At 41.1% G+C, this 22491-nt stretch overlaps 1 protein-coding gene across 2 annotated transcripts in view; it reads left to right on the top strand.

The window, feature by feature from the left end:
* The window catches only part of col18a1a (collagen type XVIII alpha 1 chain a), a 75395-nt gene that overhangs the window by 25547 nt on the left and 27357 nt on the right, over positions 1-22491 (top strand). The window contains exons 1-3 of one of the 2 annotated variants that reach the window (XM_068705149.1): positions 8867-9252; positions 18580-19121; positions 21429-21512. In XM_068705149.1, the coding sequence (XP_068561250.1) occupies positions 8901-9252; positions 18580-19121; positions 21429-21512 (978 nt within the window). In that variant the 5' untranslated portion in view covers positions 8867-8900. Of the gene's footprint in view, positions 1-8866; positions 9253-18579; positions 19122-21428; positions 21513-22491 lie in introns of those variants that run through there. The other variant, XM_068705150.1, reaches the window with a different exon arrangement.

Genomic DNA, 22491 nt, shown 5'->3' with positions numbered 1-22491 from the left:
TTAATTTAATTTTAGTTTTTGACATATTTATTTAGATTTGACATTGTATTCTTATTTTAATTCAGTCAGCTTTTGGAGTAAGGCGTATTGATTTAGTGGGGAACGTTGTTGTTTTAACTACATTGTTGTAAAATACATACTGTAATAAATAACCTTGCTTTAAGTGGAAGTTTGGAGTCAGCCACCATTCTATTTATATTGTTTAATTATTTAGAAAAAGGAAATGTGCATCAATAATAAAGTAAAAATGGACAATTATAAATACAAAATACCTTTACTAGAGGCAGGTGTTGTTGGAGGAAGTTACTCGTCCAAACTTCTGTGTGCAACATGGCACTCTGCTGTAGGTTAGAGCAGCTAAATATTTAGGCTCCGTTTCCTATGATGACCTGAATGGACTTAGTTATCCTGTGTGTCGGCCCCGCCTGTCTCTCATCCATTTGTGTGTGTGTGTGTGTGTGTGTGTGTGTGTGTGTGTGTGTGTGTGTGTGTGTGTGTGTGTGCGCGCTGATGACAGTCCTGTGACCTAAGTGCTTTGGACCGTAATGAGGCCAGTGTCCCTTTGAACCCCGTCATGAACCCCACAGTGGTTCAGTCTCCCTCTGCTGATGAACACGGTGAACAGCACGAGTGCTCTCACATGTCTTTGAAGTACGCGGAGATTATGTAGATCTAATGTCTATTTTTTTGGCACCAAAATGGAAAAAAACCAAAACCAGTTTGGAGTTAGTTTGCTTTGAGTGAGCGAGCGGTTTACTTACTTTGGCAGCGGTGATAATTCTTTAATCCATCCATATGTCTTCTTGCAAGTCATCTCCTGCACTATTAAATGTCAAAAGAAGCGGCCCCCCCTTTGAGGACGTAATCTTGGAGTTGAACACGCCGGTGGTTTTGTCTCTGTGCTGTGACATCAACAGTGCAGGTGTGTTGAGAGAGTTTTGCCGGAGGCTCGGCTGCCACATTGTTGTAGCTGATGAAAATAAACACCTCGTGATTAAATGGTTATCTTCAGCGAGCATCAAATTAAAAGCAATTTTCTCTCTCTTTCCGACTCCACACAACGATGCACAAGCAAACAAACCTTTTTTTTTGCAGCATCTTGACCACGTGCCTTATCTGCCCCCGAGGCGCCGTTCGCTGTTGACAGGCCTTATGGACGGTGTGTTTGACTTTCCCCAGGTGTGTTTTCGTTCGGGGTGCACCACCTGTCTAGCGAGGTTTGCTTTTTTTGCGGCAGCGAGGATGTGGGAAAATGAGCGGCTCTTTGACGGATTTTACCGATCACTGTGAGCTATTTTACGCCTGTCAACATCTTTGTCTTCGTGAGACAATGTGAGTTGATACCAAGAGTAAACTGTTTGTCCTGGGACGCTCCATGGGATGAAACAAATAAATAAAAAACTCCTTCTATTGTGGTTGCATTTGAAATGTATTTTGGCATCAATCAGTTTATAATAATGGTGTAATAGTGGCTCCCTCTCATGGCTCACATTGTGGCCACTAGAGGGAGCTATTTCCCCACAGCTACCACCCCAACCATATGATGTGAAGTGATACTAAATAGCAGCACAATCAGATTTTCCTAACCAGCTGCTCGTTATTTGTGATGCAGCATGTGGTCCTCTGCTTAGTATATGGGAATACGCTTCCTTTCCAACATTGTTATAAAAACACCTAACACCTTTAATAGACGGCAATAATACGCTGGTTCTCTGTAAACTCTCAAAAGACTTCCATAGAGCACACACAAAAAAGTGTAATAAGTTGCCTTTTGTGAGCCAACACACACGTTCACATGTAAACATCTATTAGAGTAAAGTTCTCTGCAGCTTCCGCCTGTCTCCTCTTTGACGTTTAGTTTGAGGCAGAGGAATCAATTCGGTGTCTCTGTCATTAGTTGAGACAACACCTCCCAGGCATCGTGGGGCAATTACAGTTAAGACATTTCCGGATGCTCTGACTTCACCGCGCACTAATTAGTGGAGTCGTTGCAGGCAGAAGAAAGTAGTCCTTTTAGAGTGGGGATTTTTTAAGGGTGACGGCAAGGGGGTTTCAATCCTCGGGTCATTTCCTGCATCGCTCCTCTTTTTAAGGCCATGTGACGTTCCATGTTATAGTCTACCAAGGTAATTCCTTTACTCTGTGTTATATTCAGGTAGGTAATAAAGCTGAATTAATTGAAATGTCCTGGCCTTTATACAATTTGAAAATGATGTATTGATAACTATAATATGTTAAGTTACTATATTTTTTGTTTATTTAACATACATTTTTCTCTTTCTTGCCAGTGCACGGGTAGCTCGTTCCCAAAACATACATGTTTCATGTTTGATTAAATCTCAAGCCAAAGAATCAACAAAGGAACCAATCCGTCACTGGTCCCAGGGGAATTTCGTGGTGTTTCACACTAAATGGGACTCGTAGTTCAGGGTGCAATTCATGTGCGGAACAGCAGAGTAGCTTTGATCTGCCCTGTTAGATAAGTGATAGCAATTACTGCGAAAAAAAAAAAAATCACATTTCTTCCATGCATTAAAGACGGTGAAACATGTGATCCTCCCTTCCATCCCATATATATAGTACCTCTATACTGTAACTTTTGTTTAGGCCCCCACAGGCTACTTATTCTGCTGTTGTTATGGAATTTGTCTTATTCAGAGTGACAGCCAAGCTTTTTTCTGCTTGCCTGAGCAGGACTGTGAGGAACCCTGCAGGGCTCTGTCTGCCCGGCTGTCTCTTTCTACAGAATACTGGATTGTTCTGCGGAGACGCTTGAAAGATGCAGCTTAGCTTAGTTTGTTTTTTTTGAGTGGGGGACTTTTGCCTTATCCAAAGCGAGGGTCGAAAAGTACACAGGGTGTCGTTTGCTCTACGGAACGTAAAGGCCCCTGAGGCAAATTTGTGATATTACTATATATATATATACACATATATGCTTAACAGTCTCTAAAGCAATCATCAGTTAGTGAGACAAGTTCTATCACTATTCATTTCCTTTTAAAGGAGAGTACCACTTAGTAACTTAGGTCTTGATCAATACTAGTTACAATTGACATCGATCTCCAAACACAACACACAAAAAAACCAAGAGGACTAATGGCGCTTTCGGACTGCTAATGGCATTGTTGAAACGCACGCTGTAGGGCTCCTCATCCATTTCAACCACTTTGAATGAATACGAAGTGACAAGTAACTCACTCATATCAATCTGAAACCACCCACATAGTGAAAGCTACACTGTAGAATTAACATTGGTTCATTGACGGTGCCTCTGCCGCATCACTCCAGCTGCGAGACAGAAAGGCAGTAGATTACAGTCTCACCTTCATGCACAGTTTTTTTACATTGGTGGTGTTACTTCTCTTGGTGGTTTGGTGTCATGATTAAATGTTCAGCAAGGTTCGCTGATAGCAAATAGAACAACAACTGCCTAATTTACAAGTGTAGTACTTATATTCTGATAATTCTGAACTCAATGGATCATGACAGATTACTTTTATTAAGCCTTTACACAAGACGGCTTGATTCATATTTATTCTTTTCATGCCCACACCAATGCTAGAGTCTGAATGCACTCTAGCACTCTTCTGAAGTCTTTAGATAATCTCTCTTCCATAGACGATGAATTTAACAAAAAGCTGTCATGTCTGAATGGGAGGCATTTACACTGCAGGCAGGGCTTCTCACTCACAACCTGCTCCTGCAGGCCACTCCAGGACTGCGATAAGTCTCTATTTGTGGGAAACGGGACCCCTTTCCCTCCTAATCTGATAGCTGTGACCTTCTGACCTCCACTCTTGTTATCCAACCCCCCGCCTCTCATTCTGGCTGTCTCACACAGTCAGTGACACACATTCACCGGTTGGAGATCTTAGAGATGTGAGGGAAGACGCCATTTGAATCGGGGGCTTTCCGTCAGCCTAAAAACTGAGTTCATCCTCCATTCTCAGGATCTCTGGATCTGTTGCTGCATCATGCCTGCCATCTAGCAAGGCTAGCCTGTACTCAATAGAAAGTCAAGTTTTTACATTCTGGCACATACCTGTACTAATTCCCATGAGACTGGAAAAACTAGGGCATGCTACACGACCACAAATTGCTGATTGTGCCTTTTTAAAAGAGGGGATGAGACAAGTGAAAGCACTCTGTTTGCAAGATTCACAACCGGCTTTAAATTTAGCAGGAGAGCCACTGAATAGTGCCTTCACTGGACAGTGATTCACCGCTCTGTTGCAACCTGTTGCTCCGGGATACTGGGTCGGATGAGAGAAGTATAAATGCATGCATGTAGAGAGAATGGATGCAAATGCAGATTCTTAATGATGGTATCGCAGGCATTTCCTCATGTGTTTCATTTATTTTTGCAGTTGACTCAAATTGAGATATGTTTACGCTGCCGCTCAGCTGTGACATGCTGTATGGCTGCAGCTTAACCAGGGGAGTCCTGTGTGTGTGTGTGTGTGTGTGTGTGTGTGTGTGTGTGTGTGCTTCAGCCATATGTTCACTAGTTTGTGTCTGTGTCTCACTGTTTATACTGCTGCTCAGCTGTGACATGCTGTGCGACTGCAGTCCAAGTTTGTGTGTGTGTGTGTGTGTGTGTGTGTGTGTGTGTGTGTATGTGTGTGTGTGTGTGTGTGTGTGTGTGTGCGTGCGCACATGTGTTTCAACCATATGTGAGCTGACTTTGTCCATGAATGTCTGTGTGGACATGCTGATTCGTCTGTGTCATTTAAAACTCCCAGAGCCGAGTGCCTCAGGGCTTAATGCTTGTATAACGGAGACTACACTATGACTCACAGCGAGAGGTCGCCGACCCCCACTCGCTGAAATAACATCGGTGAAGGTGCAGGGAGGGCTTCCCAAAAGGCCCTTTAGCTGCTCCAAGGGCTACGGAGAATAGACACCTCACGTTTTCTTTTTTTCTGTATCGTCAACCTCTGTTGTAACGTACGTTGAGTTTCACAATCTTCTGTTTGACTGAAAGTGTTTCCTTGCAGCAGAAAACCTTAATGCCTGTAAAGCCTTTGAACAACGGTGCAATAATTCAAGTGTATATTTTAGATGTTTCAAGAAGCTAAGTGACGGTTCAAGTGATAAGTTAACATCAAGTTAATAGAGAAGGTTTATTGTAATCTCTACGTGTCACGTATACTTTCTCTCTTTCCAGCGGACATTGTGTTGCACACATATGCCCTCTTAATTTTTAATAATAATTATTCACAAAAGCTATATTTAGCTCCGATGACATCGGCACTCTGTACACAAAATTCAAGATCTGAACGACAGTTTGGCACTAAAATACTGCCGTGCAGTGGCAGATAATTGGACGCCTTTGGCCCCTCGTGGATTAAGTTCAGCTGTTTTTTTTGTTGCTGTTGTAATTAGTCGATCATTCATCCTCCCATTGATGGTCTCAGGCATCAGACTCATTCCTGGTCTTGGGTTTCACGCTTTTGTCTGTGTATTGTGAGCACGGACACTGGGGAGGCCTGGAATTTCACTTCTTCCGCTGCTCAAACATCTCAGGGTTTCACAGGCCGCAGACATCGCACACATTTACAAGGAATACCATTTTGCATTATCTACATGTAGGATAAAGGCTTTTCTTTTCTTAAAGGAGGAGAAGTATACAGTATTCATTGAAAATATTTCTGCCACCACACAAATACATTGGAGGTGAATGGAATTCTATTAGTGGTGCCAAAAGCATTTGGGTGAACTGACCCTTTACATTACGAGAGATCCCTGCTGAGATTATGGTCCTCTGTCTACAGGCTGCGGTGACCAGCATGTGAACTGAAAGGGACATTCTGAAACCCTTAAAACAGATATTGGTCACAAATATCAACTACATTTTTAACAAATGCATTTTTTAACACTTCATTTCATTGACAACAAATGCCCAGCTGTTAATTTTCTATCAATTAACAACAAAATCCTAATCGTTATTCCCACAAAGAAACTTTTTTTTTCTTTTATACGAAATAACCCATATTAAAAAGGACTGCTCAAGGGGTCAGACACCCTTTGAGTTTGATTTCCCCAGAAAAAGATGAGTCATCAGCTAAATACAGTTGGTGCGTTCCTTTGTTCAGCCTCATACTATCTTCGACATACAACACAGTGCAAACTTTTCAAACATTCTTACTGTAATTACCTGTTAGAATTACAAATGCCACTCTTGAAAACCGGACACAGTGTTGTCAAATAGCTCTTGCAGCCTGTACTCTGTACTGGCAGCAGTACACATTAAAGGGATGTTGAAAGAAGAGACTTTTGACAAAGTTCAAGGTATGTTATGATATCTGCAGATTACCTGTACTGAAAAATCTGTCACTCGAACAGTGCAAAAGTACTACCTTCATTAAGTGCAATTTTACCTTTTCCTTGTCAGGTTTTCCAGTTCCAAGGTGACAGAGTATATGCTTGGCCACCCAAGCCTTTTGACAAGTTTCCCATTTTTAAAGTGTGTTTGAACATTTGTAAACTCTGTACCATCTTTTATAATTCAGTGTCATACAAAAAACATCTTCAGGCTACTCCAAACACTGATTGGAGTCTCACTCTTTTTTTTAGACAGTTTCTTCTTTCCGTCGGGATTCTGTGAGTAGTAAAAAGAGCGGAAAGGGACGAGATAAAAGAGCAAGTCATGCTGCCGGGGATCCCCGCAGGAGATGGAAAGTGTAAATCAGCAAACGCACCTCTGCCATCATTAAGTTACATTGATCTGATTTGAATGAGCCATGTGGAAATTCTTGCAAAAGAAAGTGTCTGCTATTTTTGTTGTTGTTTCTCTTAACTTATACAATAAGACAATAAACCCTGAGAGGGGGAGCTGATGTTTGAGGCTAATCATTACCTATCACAGAGTTTATTACTCTAGGGTTTATTAACCAAGCCCCTACTATATACATTGTGTTTATTTTGGTTTACAGACTGACTAAAGATGACTTTGATCACTGAGTTTGTCCGACCACAGAATAATTTGCTGCAAGTGGCTGAGAATATATCTGCAGTCCACTTTGTGTTGTTCCCTTTCTTGGATAGCATTGCGTAAAAGTCACCTTGAAAATGAGATGTCACTCCTTGTTTTTTTTCTCAAGCAACTGCTGTAATTAAACTGTCTATTTTTGACAGTTTTAGAATGAACAATTGCTTGGTTAGAGTGTTAACTCCTTTTTGCCTTAAGGGTCAACTAATCTCCATTTACTGTTACTGCAACTCACCTCTGAAATGAGGATAGAAATCCGTAGATCTTCCATTCCTGAAGTAGTATTCTTTATATATTATTTTAGTAGTGGCAAATAGACCTTTTTTTCTTTTTTGTTCCTTTAAGGGACAAATGTTTTTGTAGATAAAAGTCAGGCAGATACTAACTCAAGACAATCACAAGTCCCTTAGTCATGTTTGCCCAAAAGGAAGATGCTTTTCATATGACTACACACAAGATTTTTCTTTCATTGAAATTGTCATCAGGGCAAAAAGCGCAAAATAGCTTGGCCATGTGATACATAAGTGAGCTATACTGTGTTAAGTTCTTTTTCGCAAATTGTCAATATTTTCCCTCTTATTTCCCAATGCCTCTGGTGTTCACCCTCCCCCGTTGCTAGACTAAACAAACATAATATTGCAGACAGGGGTCAGATGGATCATCAGTGACCCTGGGCCATGACGGAGAGCTACAGGATAAAGTTGTCAAGCTTGTGTCAAGACATTTATGCATCTCAACATAAGCGTCTGGAACCTTCACAGGGATGTTTGCATGCTGTGCACATTTGACCCAGGTTCCTTTCTATCAGCAACTGTGTTTACGTGCAAAAAAAGGCCTGCCTTTATTTGAAACCCCCGGTACTATAGAGACACACTTGCACAAACCTCCTGTTCCTTTTATCACTGATCTCCCATTAGCAGATGTTGAGGGTCTCTGTCAACTGATCACGTAGGTAGTGTGAGAAACCAGTCTGGACAAGAAAGTGAGGCCTGGATTAACGTGTAACCACAGAGCGCTGAAAACAGGGGTCTTACTTGTATTGGACAATAAATGGCACCATGTAGAGCAGGGGCAATGTAGGCAGCGAAGAGTGGAATTTCAAATGTAAAGACAGATTGTATGAACTTCAACTGACTCTGGTATATTGAATTTATATTTAGTGGTATTGAATTGTGTTGTAAAGATATATTTTACCATAACCATAAAATAATACAATTGCTGTAGTAATATATTGTTGTTTAGATTATATTTAAACATGTTAATGTGTCACAACAACAACAACAACAACAACTTTGCCGCATAATTGGTTGCATTATTGCAATGCAATGGGACTCGTTTAATCCACAGCTGGGAATTCAGCACAGCTCCTTACATTTCAAACCTTCACCACAGAATTGCATTCAAATCTTTTTTGTTGAAATCAGCAAACCACATGAGCACAACTTTTGTTCCGACTGTGTAGTTTCACATATTTTTTTTTAAAGCTAGATCTGTAGTTTTCCCATTATCTTGTTTTAACAAAGAGAACGAGTCAAGGGGAACAAATTGCCCCTCTCTGTAAGACACTGAAGGCATCAGTATTGTACACTGAAAGGCAAAGCTGGCGTAATTCTAAGGTATCAGTCAGCAGGAGAGATCGCTTTTCACTGCTGTGACAAAAGGAGAAGGAGGAGGAAGGAGGAGTTAGGAGAGGAAATATTGCCAGGGCAGCCAATACGGAGGGCACCTCCTCCTGCTCTCCCCCTTTATTCTTTTGAATGGGACACTCCTCTTCACTTTTGCTCTCTGCCTAGTGGAGTGTGTGTGGAGGCAGAGCTGAAAAGTGTGTGAGGAGTGTAGTGGCAGTGTGGACATGACACAATTCAGTCTGGGAGCCTGATCAAGTGGGTGGACGTGGTCAAGACTTGATATGATGCCTAAGATGAGGACCCAGTTTGGAGTTTTGCTTTTGTTGACCCTGTGGGTGGTCTACTCTGATGCTTGGTTCTGGGCCTGGACTGGTACTACAACTTTTCCCCCAACAGTGGACCATGAGGGGTCTGGCAGTCCAGCAGGTAGTGGAAATGCACCATCAGAGAACATTGCAGGTGTTGGAGCGGAGATCCTTGATGAGGGACATGGGATCCAAAAAAATGTGCAGACTTGGGGTGAGACCACTGAGGGACTTCGACTGACCAATCTAATACCTACAACACAACCAGAGAATGAACATGAATCAGAAAAGGGAACAGCAAGGATTTCGTCACGCACACGTAAACCTGGTAATGGCACATCTTCTCTAACGGGTATGGGTTCTGGAGGATCTGATCATTTGAGGTTTGCAGGAGACGTTTCAGGACTTGGATCTGGGCTCGAGTCTGAATTGGCATCAGACACTGGGTCAGGTCTTTGGTCTGGCTTCAGATTCAATTCTGAATCTGGATCTGCAACCGGATCTGAAAGTAGCTGGAGAGCTGTCTTTGAAACACAGGGGTTTTCTGAGGAAAACCATCAAGGAGTTGTAATGCCCACTGATCATACGGGGTTAGATAGTGGAGACAGTGTAGTGTCCCAAACAAATGAGATGGAATTGCAAAAGAGTGCCTTGGTAATTCATCACAGCACAGATGAGGGCCATAATCTCGGTACCACAAAATCAGAACAAAATCTAGATTTTTCTGTCGAAACCAGAACTAACACAAGAGTAAATAGAAAGCTTAACAGTGGCTCTAATTTGATTGCTAATGACTTTAATTTGACTAAGTATTCTCATGAAATATCTACCATAGAAGATATACTAAACCCAATTGTACGCAACAACTCTGTAGAGACTACCCAGGTACCTAAGGACAACCAACTAGTGGATGTTACTCAGTTACCAGCAGGTGAATTAATAGCTAACCTGCAAACTTTATCTAACCAAGTGTTACAGACCAGACAAGATTCATTTGCTCGCCAGGCACTTTCTACAACCAAAGAGCCAACTAATACCCCAAAAATGTTTATTACCCAACCACAAACAGCTGGTAAGAAACCAGATCCCACCTTAATACCAATAGCTGCCCAATTCCAAGTACCCAGTCCAGCATCAGCAAATAGCCAGAAAGTGAACAGCCAAATTGACCAAATCTTATATCCTACTCAATCATCAATAAGTGAGCAAGAGCCTAGCCAAGCAACAATAATTAGACCAACAACTGTAAGTGGGTGGGCACCAGCTGAAAGCCACACAGAAGTAGCTAAATCAGCACTTATCGTAAAATCCCCTCAATGCTTACTGCTTGATACTGCTCTCCCTTTCTGCTCCTCCATGGTTGGGGAAAGGTTTGTTGTGCCCAATTATCTCAACCAGAGCAGTGTGGAGGAAGTCCAGGTACTCCTAAACGAATGGGCATGGCTGTTGAAGTCACGTTGCCACCATAGTTTGGAGTGGTTTTTCTGCCTTCTCTTGGTACCAAAGTGCAGCTCTCTGGTCCCGCTGCCGGTGTTGCCTTGCCGGAGTTTCTGTGAAGTCTTGCGGGACAGTTGCTGGGCACTCCTGGACGAGGGACGCCTCCCTGTGGAGTGCCACACTCTACCAGACGAGGAGGATGATGGGTATCAGTGCTTGTCAGTTAGTAACCAGAAAGGTAACTACTGGTTCAAATGAATCCTAGTTTTGGGATTCATTTTGAACCAGTTTTCAGTATCCCTACTCCCCAGTTTGTCTGGTGTTTCCTCCCAATTCCCAATAACCGATACCTACCCAAAGAATTTACAGTTATCCCTGTCAGCCCAGTCAAAGACATTAACAATATCTTGATTCCCATGCACAGCAAAACAATTCTGAAGAAAAAATAAGCATGCCTCAAGTTTGTTTGTCCTGATGTTAAAAGGTAATAAGTTCTGGCTAAAGCCTAACAAGCATGATGTCAGCACTCCTTACATACAGTGTTGCATGTATGTGTTTCCCTTGTCCTTTGGATCGCATGTGACTTACTACTTGAAGGTCATTATAACACACATACACACACTCACACACACACACTGACAGTGGATTTATGGGTCATTCCTGTAATTTATTAATTCAAAGGGTGATATTTTGCTCAGTGGGAGTTTGCATGGTTTTATAAGTTTTGTATATCCTATTCTGCAATGCAGTCATAGACTCAACAGACATACAGCATATTGTATTAAGCAAGCCTCAAGCATGCATGCCACAAAAATGAAATGTGAATTGAAAGAATCCCCATTTTCTAATTTAACTCCATAATTTAGAAATACAGATTGTAGTAATGTCAGAAAAGACAATGTAAAAAAAAAAAAAAAAAAAAATATATATATATATATATATATATATATATATATATATATATATATATATTTTATTTAATTTTTTCTTCTTCTTTTTTCTGTTTACACACAAGTATTCCTAGTACTAATCAAATATTTTTTTTCTGCCTTTAGGCACGTTTTTTTTTTTTATCCTTGATACATCTGAAAATTGCATAAAGCGGAGGCATGTCTTCTGTAGACAACTTGTGCATGAAACACTGTAGATAATTGTGGCACGTAAAATTGCATGTTTTTTTTGACAGCGAGTGACTTGCAGGCAGCTTGATGTGCATTTGTCTGTCCAGAAATCGACAGATTAGGTTGTCAAACATGGTAAGCAGTCATGCTTGCATCAACGGTTTTCAATGGGATGTCAACTTTTTACAACTGTGCTAAGCAAAAGTATTTATCACAGCTGGAAATTTGCTTTACTCAGTTAAAACAAATTTAACAGGTGAATTCAATTTGATTAATTAAATATGACATGTCAAATACGAGAACAGCTAATTTGTTCTACTAATTCCAGCAAACTCGCTTAACAATCCAACAATCTAATAAGAGAAAATCTTTTTCTGTAAGCAAGACTTAAATTCGGAACATTTTTAAAGCCTAATTCCTTTTACTGGGCTGCTGCTCTCCACTTCCACTACATATCACTGGGAGTTCAAGACTTTGTCTTTTTACAGCCTCACTATCTTTCTGACAGCTTGCTTCACTGACAGACATGAGTGAACAAGATATCCCTGGTTCCAGGACTAAGTGATGCATCTGGGCCCAAATAGATTTGCATTTGTTTTTTTTATTTAACTTTCTATGTGTTGAGTGTGCAAGACTTTTCAACATCAGGGGAGCTGGGATTAAAGCTAGGCTTAGGTTTTACATTTATAGTTTTTGTAAATGCCACAAAAGTGTTGCGTAAGCTTCTCTGATTCTTACTGCATAGTTTTATGCTTCAATGGTTTGATACAAGTGTTCAGTAATGCGTAAGGAGTTTTTGACTGCTCCTTATTTTGTGTTTGAGAAAGCTAAAAAAAAAGATCAAGATGTATGTACTGGCCTTTATACACAGCAGCTCTGACAGCTATTTGCAACCTAAGGCAAATAAAAAGGTCCGATCTTGTTGCCATCTTTACAACCCAAGGACAGCTTTTATAGGCTCTCCAAAAGCTGGTTCACCACTAAGACGTGCCTGATGGTTATCACCTGTTAGAGTACCCTCAAGGTATCATTGCAGTGCTTTCAGTCACTCTAAATCATTATTGGATAGACAGAAAGCCACTGCAGTCAAAGACCATCTGGTATCACTCATTCAAAAACAACAATCTTAAAAATCTACTAATGGACTGTGCTTGCTGGAGTGATGGTGATTAAGTGAGGCTGAATAGACTTGATGTAAGAAATGACTTAGCTATTGACTTATCAGGTCTCTTTGCCCCCACATCCTGAAGCTAACTGATAAACTTCCGAGTCAATTAGACGTTGCCTAGCAATCTAACTTCACCTTGGTTCTGTTAACAAAATGCCTCATGTGCTGAATGCCAATGTCTTACTGCAGTAGCCAGTGGTCGTACTAGTAAATGTTTGAATGTAGTTAACAGGTTGGTGGGCTTTGGCCTAAAACTGAATGAGGTCACACACAAATAGCCAAGATAATATGTTACAAAGCTCTGTAAATGTGTGCCCTACAGGCAAAAATGCCTTATTTCCCAGTTTATTAGCCCAATAACCAGGTACTGTTTTCTGCTGCATCCACCCACCCACAAGTCCTTTGACCTTTCAGATTCACTGATCAGAGCCCCTCCTATGCAGTGTCTGGGAAGCTATAGACACTTTCCACTATCTGCAGCTCTGTGTGCTCGATGTATGGGAGGAGGGCACTCATATTCTCCTTAATACTACCCTACTCCCACACCATTTACTGTAACTATGACCTGTCATGCAAGAATGCCTTATGATATACACGTCATTTTGAGTTGGTATTTTGGATGGAATTAAAGTTAAGGGCCGTCGGCATGAGGCAAGAAACATAAGGGAACACCTTATATACTAAAATATAGCCTGTAGATGAGTGTGATCACTGTGGGAAGATCGCAGAGATATCAGTGTGTGCATGGCAACATTGTAAGAAATCTGTCAGATGTGATCCTTTTACCACGGGGGGGCTACCCTTGTGGTAAGACAGGATTGTTGGGGCACAATAGCCCCTTTTAATGATGTTTTTCCATGGTTACCAGTCTCCTGCTTGAAAGATGAGCAGTCATTCATATCAGGGTCTAGAGGTCAACCGCAATTTATTTTGGTTAGTTCTCGGCAGTAAAACTATATCCTGTATTAGAAACTCCAATACTCTCGTGTCAGTTGAAGCTGATTAATTTAATGTAAAGTGATTCCTGTCCCTGACCACCTCTGTGGTGGTCTAAAAACATGAAAAATATGTTTTTCTGTTAAGATATACAGTGTCTTTTGGTGGCATCGGTGTACATTTAGTGGTTGTTTTGTGGCTTGTGCACTCTTTTGGTGGTTTGACATTGATTTATAGTACCATGGTTCAGTTGAGCCGAGATTGACATTGTATCTCATGACAGGAAAGCTGGCTCCAGTTCTTCAGCTCGCTGCTTGCCAGGGAATCATTTTGAGTTGGCTCTCAGGAGGGTTCCAATTATGGGCACAGTGTAGCCCGATTTTATTTGCTGCCAGAAACTCATTGCCCCCCTCTGGTTTGTGTTGCACTGGTACAAAACGAGAACTGATGAGGCAGTGTTGCAACACACAGTACTCTCGCTGGATAATAGCCCAATTGTGACAGTCTTAAAAGCTTTTTTTTAGCAGTTTCTAGAGGAGAGCGCTGCTGTTTCACCATTTTTAATGAGCTCTAAACCTATTTAGAAGCATTTCCACTGTGCATTTGTGAATATCGTACAAACCATTTTCCCCCAGCATTCCAAAAAGACATATTTATGAAGCTAGAGGCATGTGGCAAGGGTTTTGTTTGCACCCTGCATATTGACTAAGTGTTCGTCCCTTACAGGTAGAGAACTTGAACACTATCGTATTACTCCTTCCCCAAAGACTAAAGTGCACAGCTTGTGGTAGGCCCATCTTCCTCTCTATGGTTTGAGAATCACAGCTGAATCTTAACGGTGAGCCAACATGAAATCTCCTTCCTGGACTGTGATGTGGTTTTTGGTTTGACATCTTTTTTTCCTGAGCATTCTGCATCATCAGGTTAAAGATACCGCAAAATCTGCCCAGGGGTTCACAGAATATCCTCTGCAGAAAGAAAGCACCATTTATCCAGGGTGTTGATATGTACCTTGATATTTAAAACATCCTGTGTTCTTTTTTCTTCTTTTAATTTAGGGACATAATAATTCATATTCCTTGCAGTGGAATCTGGTGTTGGTTATGGAGCTGTTAAAGATTAGTTTTGCTACTATAGATATTGTTATAGTTTATCTATTATGTAAGTAGTAATCATGGTACTATATTTACTTGCGTAAATGATTAAAGTGCTACTGAGTTTATACATGCAAACACACTGTGTGTTTGCATGTATTTCTTCCGGAACAAAGTGGGCAACATGTTGTATCAAAACAATCATGTACGCTATTTTATTTTGTCAGATAAAATGGACTCCACAAAGTACTTGTCATTGATTTAACATTGTAAGCATTGCAAATGGCTCCCTTTAGCCCTGTAAGCAGACAGACATACATTGGAACTAAGATCAAACAGGGATCAATTAAGCAGTGACCAAATTTAATTTACTTCACTTTTAAATCAATTGGCTGACAGACATAGTTTATGGAGCAAATGCGTACGAATTGTAGACATTTTTTTTTGTACAATCATGGGATAGTAATTTTCATGTCTCCAGAGTTGAACTCTAACAGACACTCTCTCTGAACACAGGTCAGACCACTGACCAGCTTTTTTGCAGAGTGAGTGGAGAGATCATTGCCCTTGTCAGCGGGCCTCAAGGGATGTTTTAAATGGTGATGGAGCGTAGTCAGGGAAACCACAAAGTTTTCTGGGACTGTCCAGATGTTCAAATGTTTTCCCATGGATTACACAGGATCTTGTACTTCCCAAAGCTGTATACACAGCCCCACACTGTATATACAGCTTTATCAACAGGGTATCACAGACTCTGGTACCCCGTCCTGGAATCTTAGGAAATGAAAAAAAGACCTGCGTTCCTGGTCAGTAAGCCGCCTTCTTGACAAGACAAACTAGCGCCATAAACCCAACACCGCTCCATTCATCAGCAGACCTTTTCTCTTCCCGATTGGCCTTGAAGCTGTCATTGGTGAACAAAAGCTGTTTGGAAAAACCTGAATTGAGATCGCACTTAAAATGCTAATGGTGAACCTTGTTTATACCCAGCAATTTTTGATCTCTGAGAAGGAATGACTGGCTGCCCCTTTGCTGACAATGCAGGCTCATTTAACAGGCTTTAGCCAAAGCATTCCTTTGCTAGCCTGAAGCAGGTCAAACCTTTTTAACTGCTTTAGATCCAGTGATGCAATTGTCTTTATTTACACTTCCAAGCTTCTTTTTTTTTCTTTCCTGGCATCTGGCACAATTACATCCGGATTCTTTTTTGTATTTGTAGTAAAGATTGATCCTGTTTGTCTTCAGTGTTTGATCACCGTCTGGTTCGTGAGGATGTGTCTTCTTTTTGGTCATTCTGAACACGGTCCAAAAGAGTGCACATCTGGTTGGTGTGAGTGATGACTAATATGTGTTTCGCTAATGAGGGGTTTGGAAAGCTCGGAAGCTGTGTGCATGTATGAGGATGTCTGCTGTTCATTTGGCAAATGCATAAGAAAATCAGATGTTTGAAGCATGTATGACGTATCTCTTCTTGAGAAAGGACAACCAGACTCTGTTTGAGAGACCTCACATTCCAAGTCATTACAGACCTTGAAGTTTAATCTGCATACAAATCGGATAGTCATGACCAGCTGCTAATGTACAGTCCACAAATTGCATGTTTCTTTGAAAACGTTCAAATTGTTGAAGCAAGTGAATTGCACTTAGCGGCGGCATTTCTCTGTACAAATGTTGTCATTCAGAGCAAAAAGAACATTTATGGAGTATTTCTGCTTTAATGATTGCTCACATGTCAGCTTCAGCAACCCTACTCAGGCAAAGATGGTACACGTAAGAAGGAGCCAAGTTCAGACATGTGAGCACAGGCCCACTGCAGAGACCCTCCAGGTTTCTCACTCTGACTTCATCAGAGCAAACATCTGGTAGACCTGGTGCAAATGAGTCAGTTGTTAACTGCCATTCATGCAGCAGTCAAGGAGTCCCAGTCTACTTATGGAGCTCTGGAGCTGGCACTCTTTGTGTCCGTCTGCGTCCGTTTTCTATTTCTTATATAGAAAATGTCAATGTTATGCTAACGTCATGTTTGTTTCAGGATTTTAAAATGAATAAAGGTTTATCAAGGTTTTATCAAGTGACAGTATAAACAACATTTGTAGTGTCTTTTATAAGTAGATATTCTATAGATAGCTATTGATTCTATTATAGTCTGGTTTTTAGCTTGCTATATTGGATACATGTTATTGGATTTTCCACTATTATACTGTTTTGAAATTGACCCAAAGAGTAGCATTTGTACTGTCAACTAACAGAGCACATCTTTATACAATCAGTGCTTTATCTATATATTCTGGTAATAAAAATAAAATGTGCATCTAGTGAGGCGTCTTCTTCACAAATGTCCGTCTGATTGGTGTGGAGGAGAACTTCATATTCAATACTGGAAAGCATTTTTATTGCTTTCCATATACAGTGTGACTGTCTTCTCTGTTTGCTCAGACTCAAATGAAAGCATCTTCAGTTCTCAGACAGCATGCAGAAAAAGCTCAGGCTCGGGTTTATGGTTGTACAGCAGAAAGCAGGACCTCGGGTTCAGCTAGACGCATCGCGTGTTTGAGCTCTCAACAAAGCCGCCTGCAGACCCCACTGATCTCCAGCGGGGAGGCTTTGAACCTGACGATGGAGCTCACGTATTAGTCACCAGGTGGCAAACCAAAGCATTTCTTCAAAGCACCAGAAACGACGTCGTTTTCTCCCAAAACAGTGATTTTTCTTTTAACATGAGGACACATTTTTTTTTTATCAAAGCCGAAAAGGTGCGGTCTCGAGTTTGATGCTAGTAAGACATCTCCACCGTTATGTGAACACATCACTCTTTGTGTTCCTTTTATTTCCTAATACGCCTCCGATCATTATGCAGCGACCCCGCCAGAGTCACCCAGGGTGATGGAAGAGTGAGCAAAGATATGCAGGAGGCCCAGCTGTTGGTCCCTGTGTGCCCCGGAGCAGTGACATTTAGTAGATGTCACACAAGTCGGAAGATTTTTTTTATTTTATTTTTAGTATCGTCAGGAATGTGATGCATCTATATCAATCTTTACCCTATTCTACACGCACTAGATTTATCTATATTATAGAAAATGTCAACATTTTTAAATGCGCAAGATTTGTATGTGATAATTTTGCTCTGATGATGCAATTTTCTTCCGTAGACTTTTGAAGAGATCACATCTAGAAGCTATAGCTCCTCTGACACCTCTGTTTCAGACTCCTCTGTCACTACATTCAATAATAACGTTCATACCTTTTTCAGGTAAATACAAGATAAATAAAAATAAAGATTGTTTTTCTCGACACATTAGGTGTTAAGTTGTTTTTCTCAGATACTGAAAGCTAAATCAGTCAACTCTTAAGTACTCATGTACTGTATGTATCCCTTCAGATTTGGAATTACAAGTTTGCTTTACAATGTCTGCTTAAACGATCAGCTCATAGTCTTATATGGCCTATCCCTTTGGCTTTTTTGGGGGAATGTCAACTTTTTCCATATTTCGGTTTAGAAGTTCTAGAATGATGTGTTTGGTTTTTGGTCCCCTGAGTAGAGTAGCTCTGCCAATGCTTCTCAAAAAAGCCTGCAGATTGGTTGGAGGCAGTTGTGGTAACTTTCCATCTATATTTTATGAAATGTATTAATTCACAACATTTACATCACTTTTGAAAGGGAAACATCTTTGACCAATTATGCTGTTTTTTTGTTTTCTTCGTGTGCAACAAAGACTACGGTCTTATGCAAGTAATAGCAGTTATTCCTGCATCCAACAGGCACATTCACTTGAAGTCAACCCCCAGCAGCCTAATATATCCTGTTCTAACATTGTACCCTGCCATGCAGCCCTCTCTTCTAACCTCCAACATATTTCATACGTATTGTGGCCTCACATCCTTTTTCTGTCCCCCTCTAGAAGACAATGGAGTCTCCCTGCTACAGCTGATTGGGGATCCTCCTCCAAGTACGATCGCCCAGGTCTATGGGCCCGACGGCAGCCCCGGCTATGTTTTTGACCGTGACGCCAACACGGGCCAGCTGGCCCGCGCCCACCTGCCGAGCCCGTTCTACCGAGACTTCGCCCTCATCTTCAACTTGAAACCCACCACCGAGCGTGCCGGCGTCATCTTCTCCGTCACAGACGCCACACAGAAGATCATGTATGTGGGTGTTAAACTGTCGGCCGTGCAGGGCGGCAACCAGAATGTCCTCCTGTACTACACAGAGCCCAACTCCCAGAAGTCGTACGAAGCGGCCAAGTTCCTCGTGCCCTCCATGAGGGACACCTGGACTCGTTTTGCCATCGCTGTGAGGGACGACAAGGTGATGTTCTACCTCAACTGTGACACAGACCCTCAGGTGATGCGCATCGAGAGGTCCCCAGACGAGATGGATCTGCAGACCGGTGCCGGGGTCTTTGTCGGGCAAGCTGGAGGAGCTGATCCTGACAAGTTTGTGGTGTGTACACAGGCTTCGTCTCTTTTCAACAAGACAATATTCAGTCCCGGGAAATCAGGAATTCTTTTTTATCTAAGAGGTATATGACGATAAAAGATAAACTGTGTTCATAATGTCGAGAAAACAATCTTTATTTTTCGGCTCTATTGTATTCAATAAGTCACACTAATTATTGTGTTGGAGTCAGAAGACTGCACATCTCCCATTCTCACACACCGTTTCGTGTTTTGACTTTCCACAGTCAATCATGTGAAACATCTTGGCCGATTAACTCATATGATTTGATTGCTCAAATTGGCCTACTCCAAACCACAACATAAATGTCTGCAACGCTTCACCATCTTCTCGAGAGTAGACTGCAAATAATTGGAAGACCTCACAGTTGGGACGTAATTAACTTCAGTCATTTGACTGCTGTAAATCCCAGAGGTTGACCGCAACAACTGTTGACCTTAGCTGTTAAAGGGTTATAGTAGTTCACCCACGGCTACCTGCACGGACAAAACATGCCACTGCTGCAGGCGTTGACACTCTTACTTTTCCAGACACTCTTATTTTATTGCTTAAGTTGTTTACATACTTGAGAGCATTTTACAATGAGTCAAACAATCACTATTGACTGATTGTTTTATGATTCATTATTCACTTACAATCTGGAGGAAAATTACTATTTGGACTCTAGTAATAGTTTGACAATTATAATATATAAAAGATGGATCCTTACTTCAGTTCTTTTAAAGTTACACCAGAAAGTACAATCCAGGTCCCTTAAAGGGTGTGGAGATATCATTAATTCATGCAAAAAAAATAATTAGAAATTTGATATTTAAAAGACTTTTCCTGTCTTGGATGGAAGCTATTCATTGACTTTTAATAGATGGCTGGCTTTTGTCGGCATCCCAACATGACCTTTCTCTTTTTGAGTTTCACTTCAACATGACGAGTCTGCTTTTCTCTGCTGCTTTCACTCTTTAGTGTTGCCAAGTAGGGAGTTTTGATGCTTATATGGACATATATGACCTCCTTGTTGTGTTAATGAGACTGAAGCCATGAGGGCACAGGCCCTTTACAGCCGAGCCAAAAAAGGGGCTTATTCGGGGGATACTCCATCCACTGCTTAAGAGTATATTTTAATAACAATTATTATATTTGTACATTATAAAGAAATAAAGAGATATTTAAACTACTAAATATGTCAACAATTCTAATGATTACTTTCCATTTGGCTGCGAGCCCTTGAGATAATGTTTTTAGCTGTAACATTATCTCTCGCTTTCTTTCTTTGCTTTAATAATTTTTATTACAGCTGCTTATTTTGCTGTAAACCACGTTGTAACTCTGCTACACACAGTTCGAGCTTTTCTTTCTGTTATTACTCAAGCCCATATAAAGTATTTCCTTGGAGTTGGATATTTTGTGAGAAAGATGTATTACAAGTTGCTCACTTGGAAAAAGCAACCCAACCCTGTTTCTTCTTTCAGGACATGTTGGCCACATGCCATATGTTGACCGGAGCATGGCCCTAAGCTGGAGAGGTCTTGCGAATTTAATTTATCCAATCAAATCAAGACATAGAGGGCTTATTTGGTATCTAAATATTTACATCATATATTTATAAAATGGAAATTCCATTCTGAAACTGGATTTGTTTAGTTGATGTCCCTTTTTTGTACTATCCATCACTAGGAAAACCATGCTTTAGTGACAGTTTAGTCCTTTCTTGTGCATAGGATCTAAGATTTATTGTGAAGATCTAAACGCCGACACGCCGACTAAACATTGTGCAAGTTACAAAAAAAGAACGACCATTAAAAGCCAGTGTAGAGACATGGTTCCAATGTCAAAGAGCCTTTGCTGTTTATCTTCAAAGTTCTCTTAAAAAATCCATTTGACTTTTTTCTCAGGGCATAAATGTGTCGACTTCAAATAACTCAGCAGCAGAGAAGCCACCTATTCATTCAGACCTAATGGCCCTTTGATAGGCCGTCAGATAGCATTCATGCTATCTGTGCAACTGTCCTGTGTGGGAACATGTATCAGATCGTGTCTGTGTGGGGCAAAGATAGTGGCACTTCACAGGCTGACGCTACAAATGGAGACATCAATAGCCTCTCTGATTTCACGGAAATGGGGAATTCCTTGAAATATAGAAGATAAGATAAGCATATTTGTATGTTGAAAGTAAGACGTACTGTGTGTGTGTGTGTGTGTGTGTGTGTGTGTGTGTGTGTGTGTGTGTGTGTGTGTGTGTGTGTGTGTGTGTCTGAGAACAAGTGCTCATCTCATATATTATATGTCTTTTGACAGGGAGTGATCGGTGAGCTGAAGGTGGTGGGAGACCCCCGTGCTGCTGAGAGGCACTGTGAAGAGGATGAAGATGACTCAGATATGGTAAATTACATCTAATCACATTTTGAAGATACCTGACTACATGTGATGAAACCTACTATAAGGCAGAAATATAAAACAGTATTTGGCGATGAGATTGTTCACACATTTCAACTTTTAGCACAACCCCCACAACCCCCTCCCTCAAACAATTATAGCTTAGCAACAGTTAGCAGGCAATGCAGGCCTGTCAAGTCTTTCCAAAACCAAAAACACCTGAGCAAAGTGTGAGGTATTGATTATGTTTATCTGCTCTAACATAAGCTCAGAGCATTAGCGTGTGGCTAAACAAGCGTTACAACAACCATAGAGTATCATTATTTAACAAGGTCACATTAGTTTGTGCGGTTACAGCAGGCAGCAACCTCGGTGTCTGAAAAGTGAAGCCAATGCAAAAGTACCTTAAACTTGCATTCTCTCTAATGGACCACAGGGGGAGACTCTCTGGTTGCAAAAATAAGTCTGATTGTATAGAAGTGTATGAGAAAATGACTCTCACTTGATTTATTACCTCAACCAAAAACCAAGATGACAACGGCCAAAATGCCAAACTCAAGGCTTCAAAACGGCAGTCCTCAAACCAGTGGGTAACGTCACAGTGACAACATCCACTTCTTCTATATAGTCAATGAGTTACAGGTCCCAAAAGAAAGACCTGTTTCACATCCAGCAGAACCACTGAGTAGTATTACCCCAGTCCTGGATGCTGTCAGAGTTCAGGCAAATGTTAGCAGATTTTCAGCCATCATGTGCATAGTTAAACCCCCTTGACAAGATTATCATTTCAAAAAGAGACAGCTGGAAAGGTTTTCAACCAAGTCATGGAGCTATCATTAAGCTAATTGGCTAACTAGCTGAAGCTAATGAAATCTACCAGCATCTGCCAAAATTGATGGTCGCCGGCTAGCAACGAGAAGCCTGCTTTAGTCTACCTCTCTCTGAAATCAGGGACCCATCGTTTCAAATAGGCTATTACTAAGAA

The sequence above is a fragment of the Cebidichthys violaceus genome, unplaced genomic scaffold, assembly GCF_023349555.1.
Source record: "Cebidichthys violaceus isolate CVI_PGR_0920_01 unplaced genomic scaffold, fCebVio1.0.p SCAF_11, whole genome shotgun sequence".
Classification (NCBI taxonomy): domain Eukaryota; kingdom Metazoa; phylum Chordata; class Actinopteri; order Perciformes; family Stichaeidae; genus Cebidichthys; species Cebidichthys violaceus.
The sequence above is the reverse complement of the archived record's forward strand: the minus strand, read 5'-3'. Positions and strand labels throughout refer to the sequence as shown.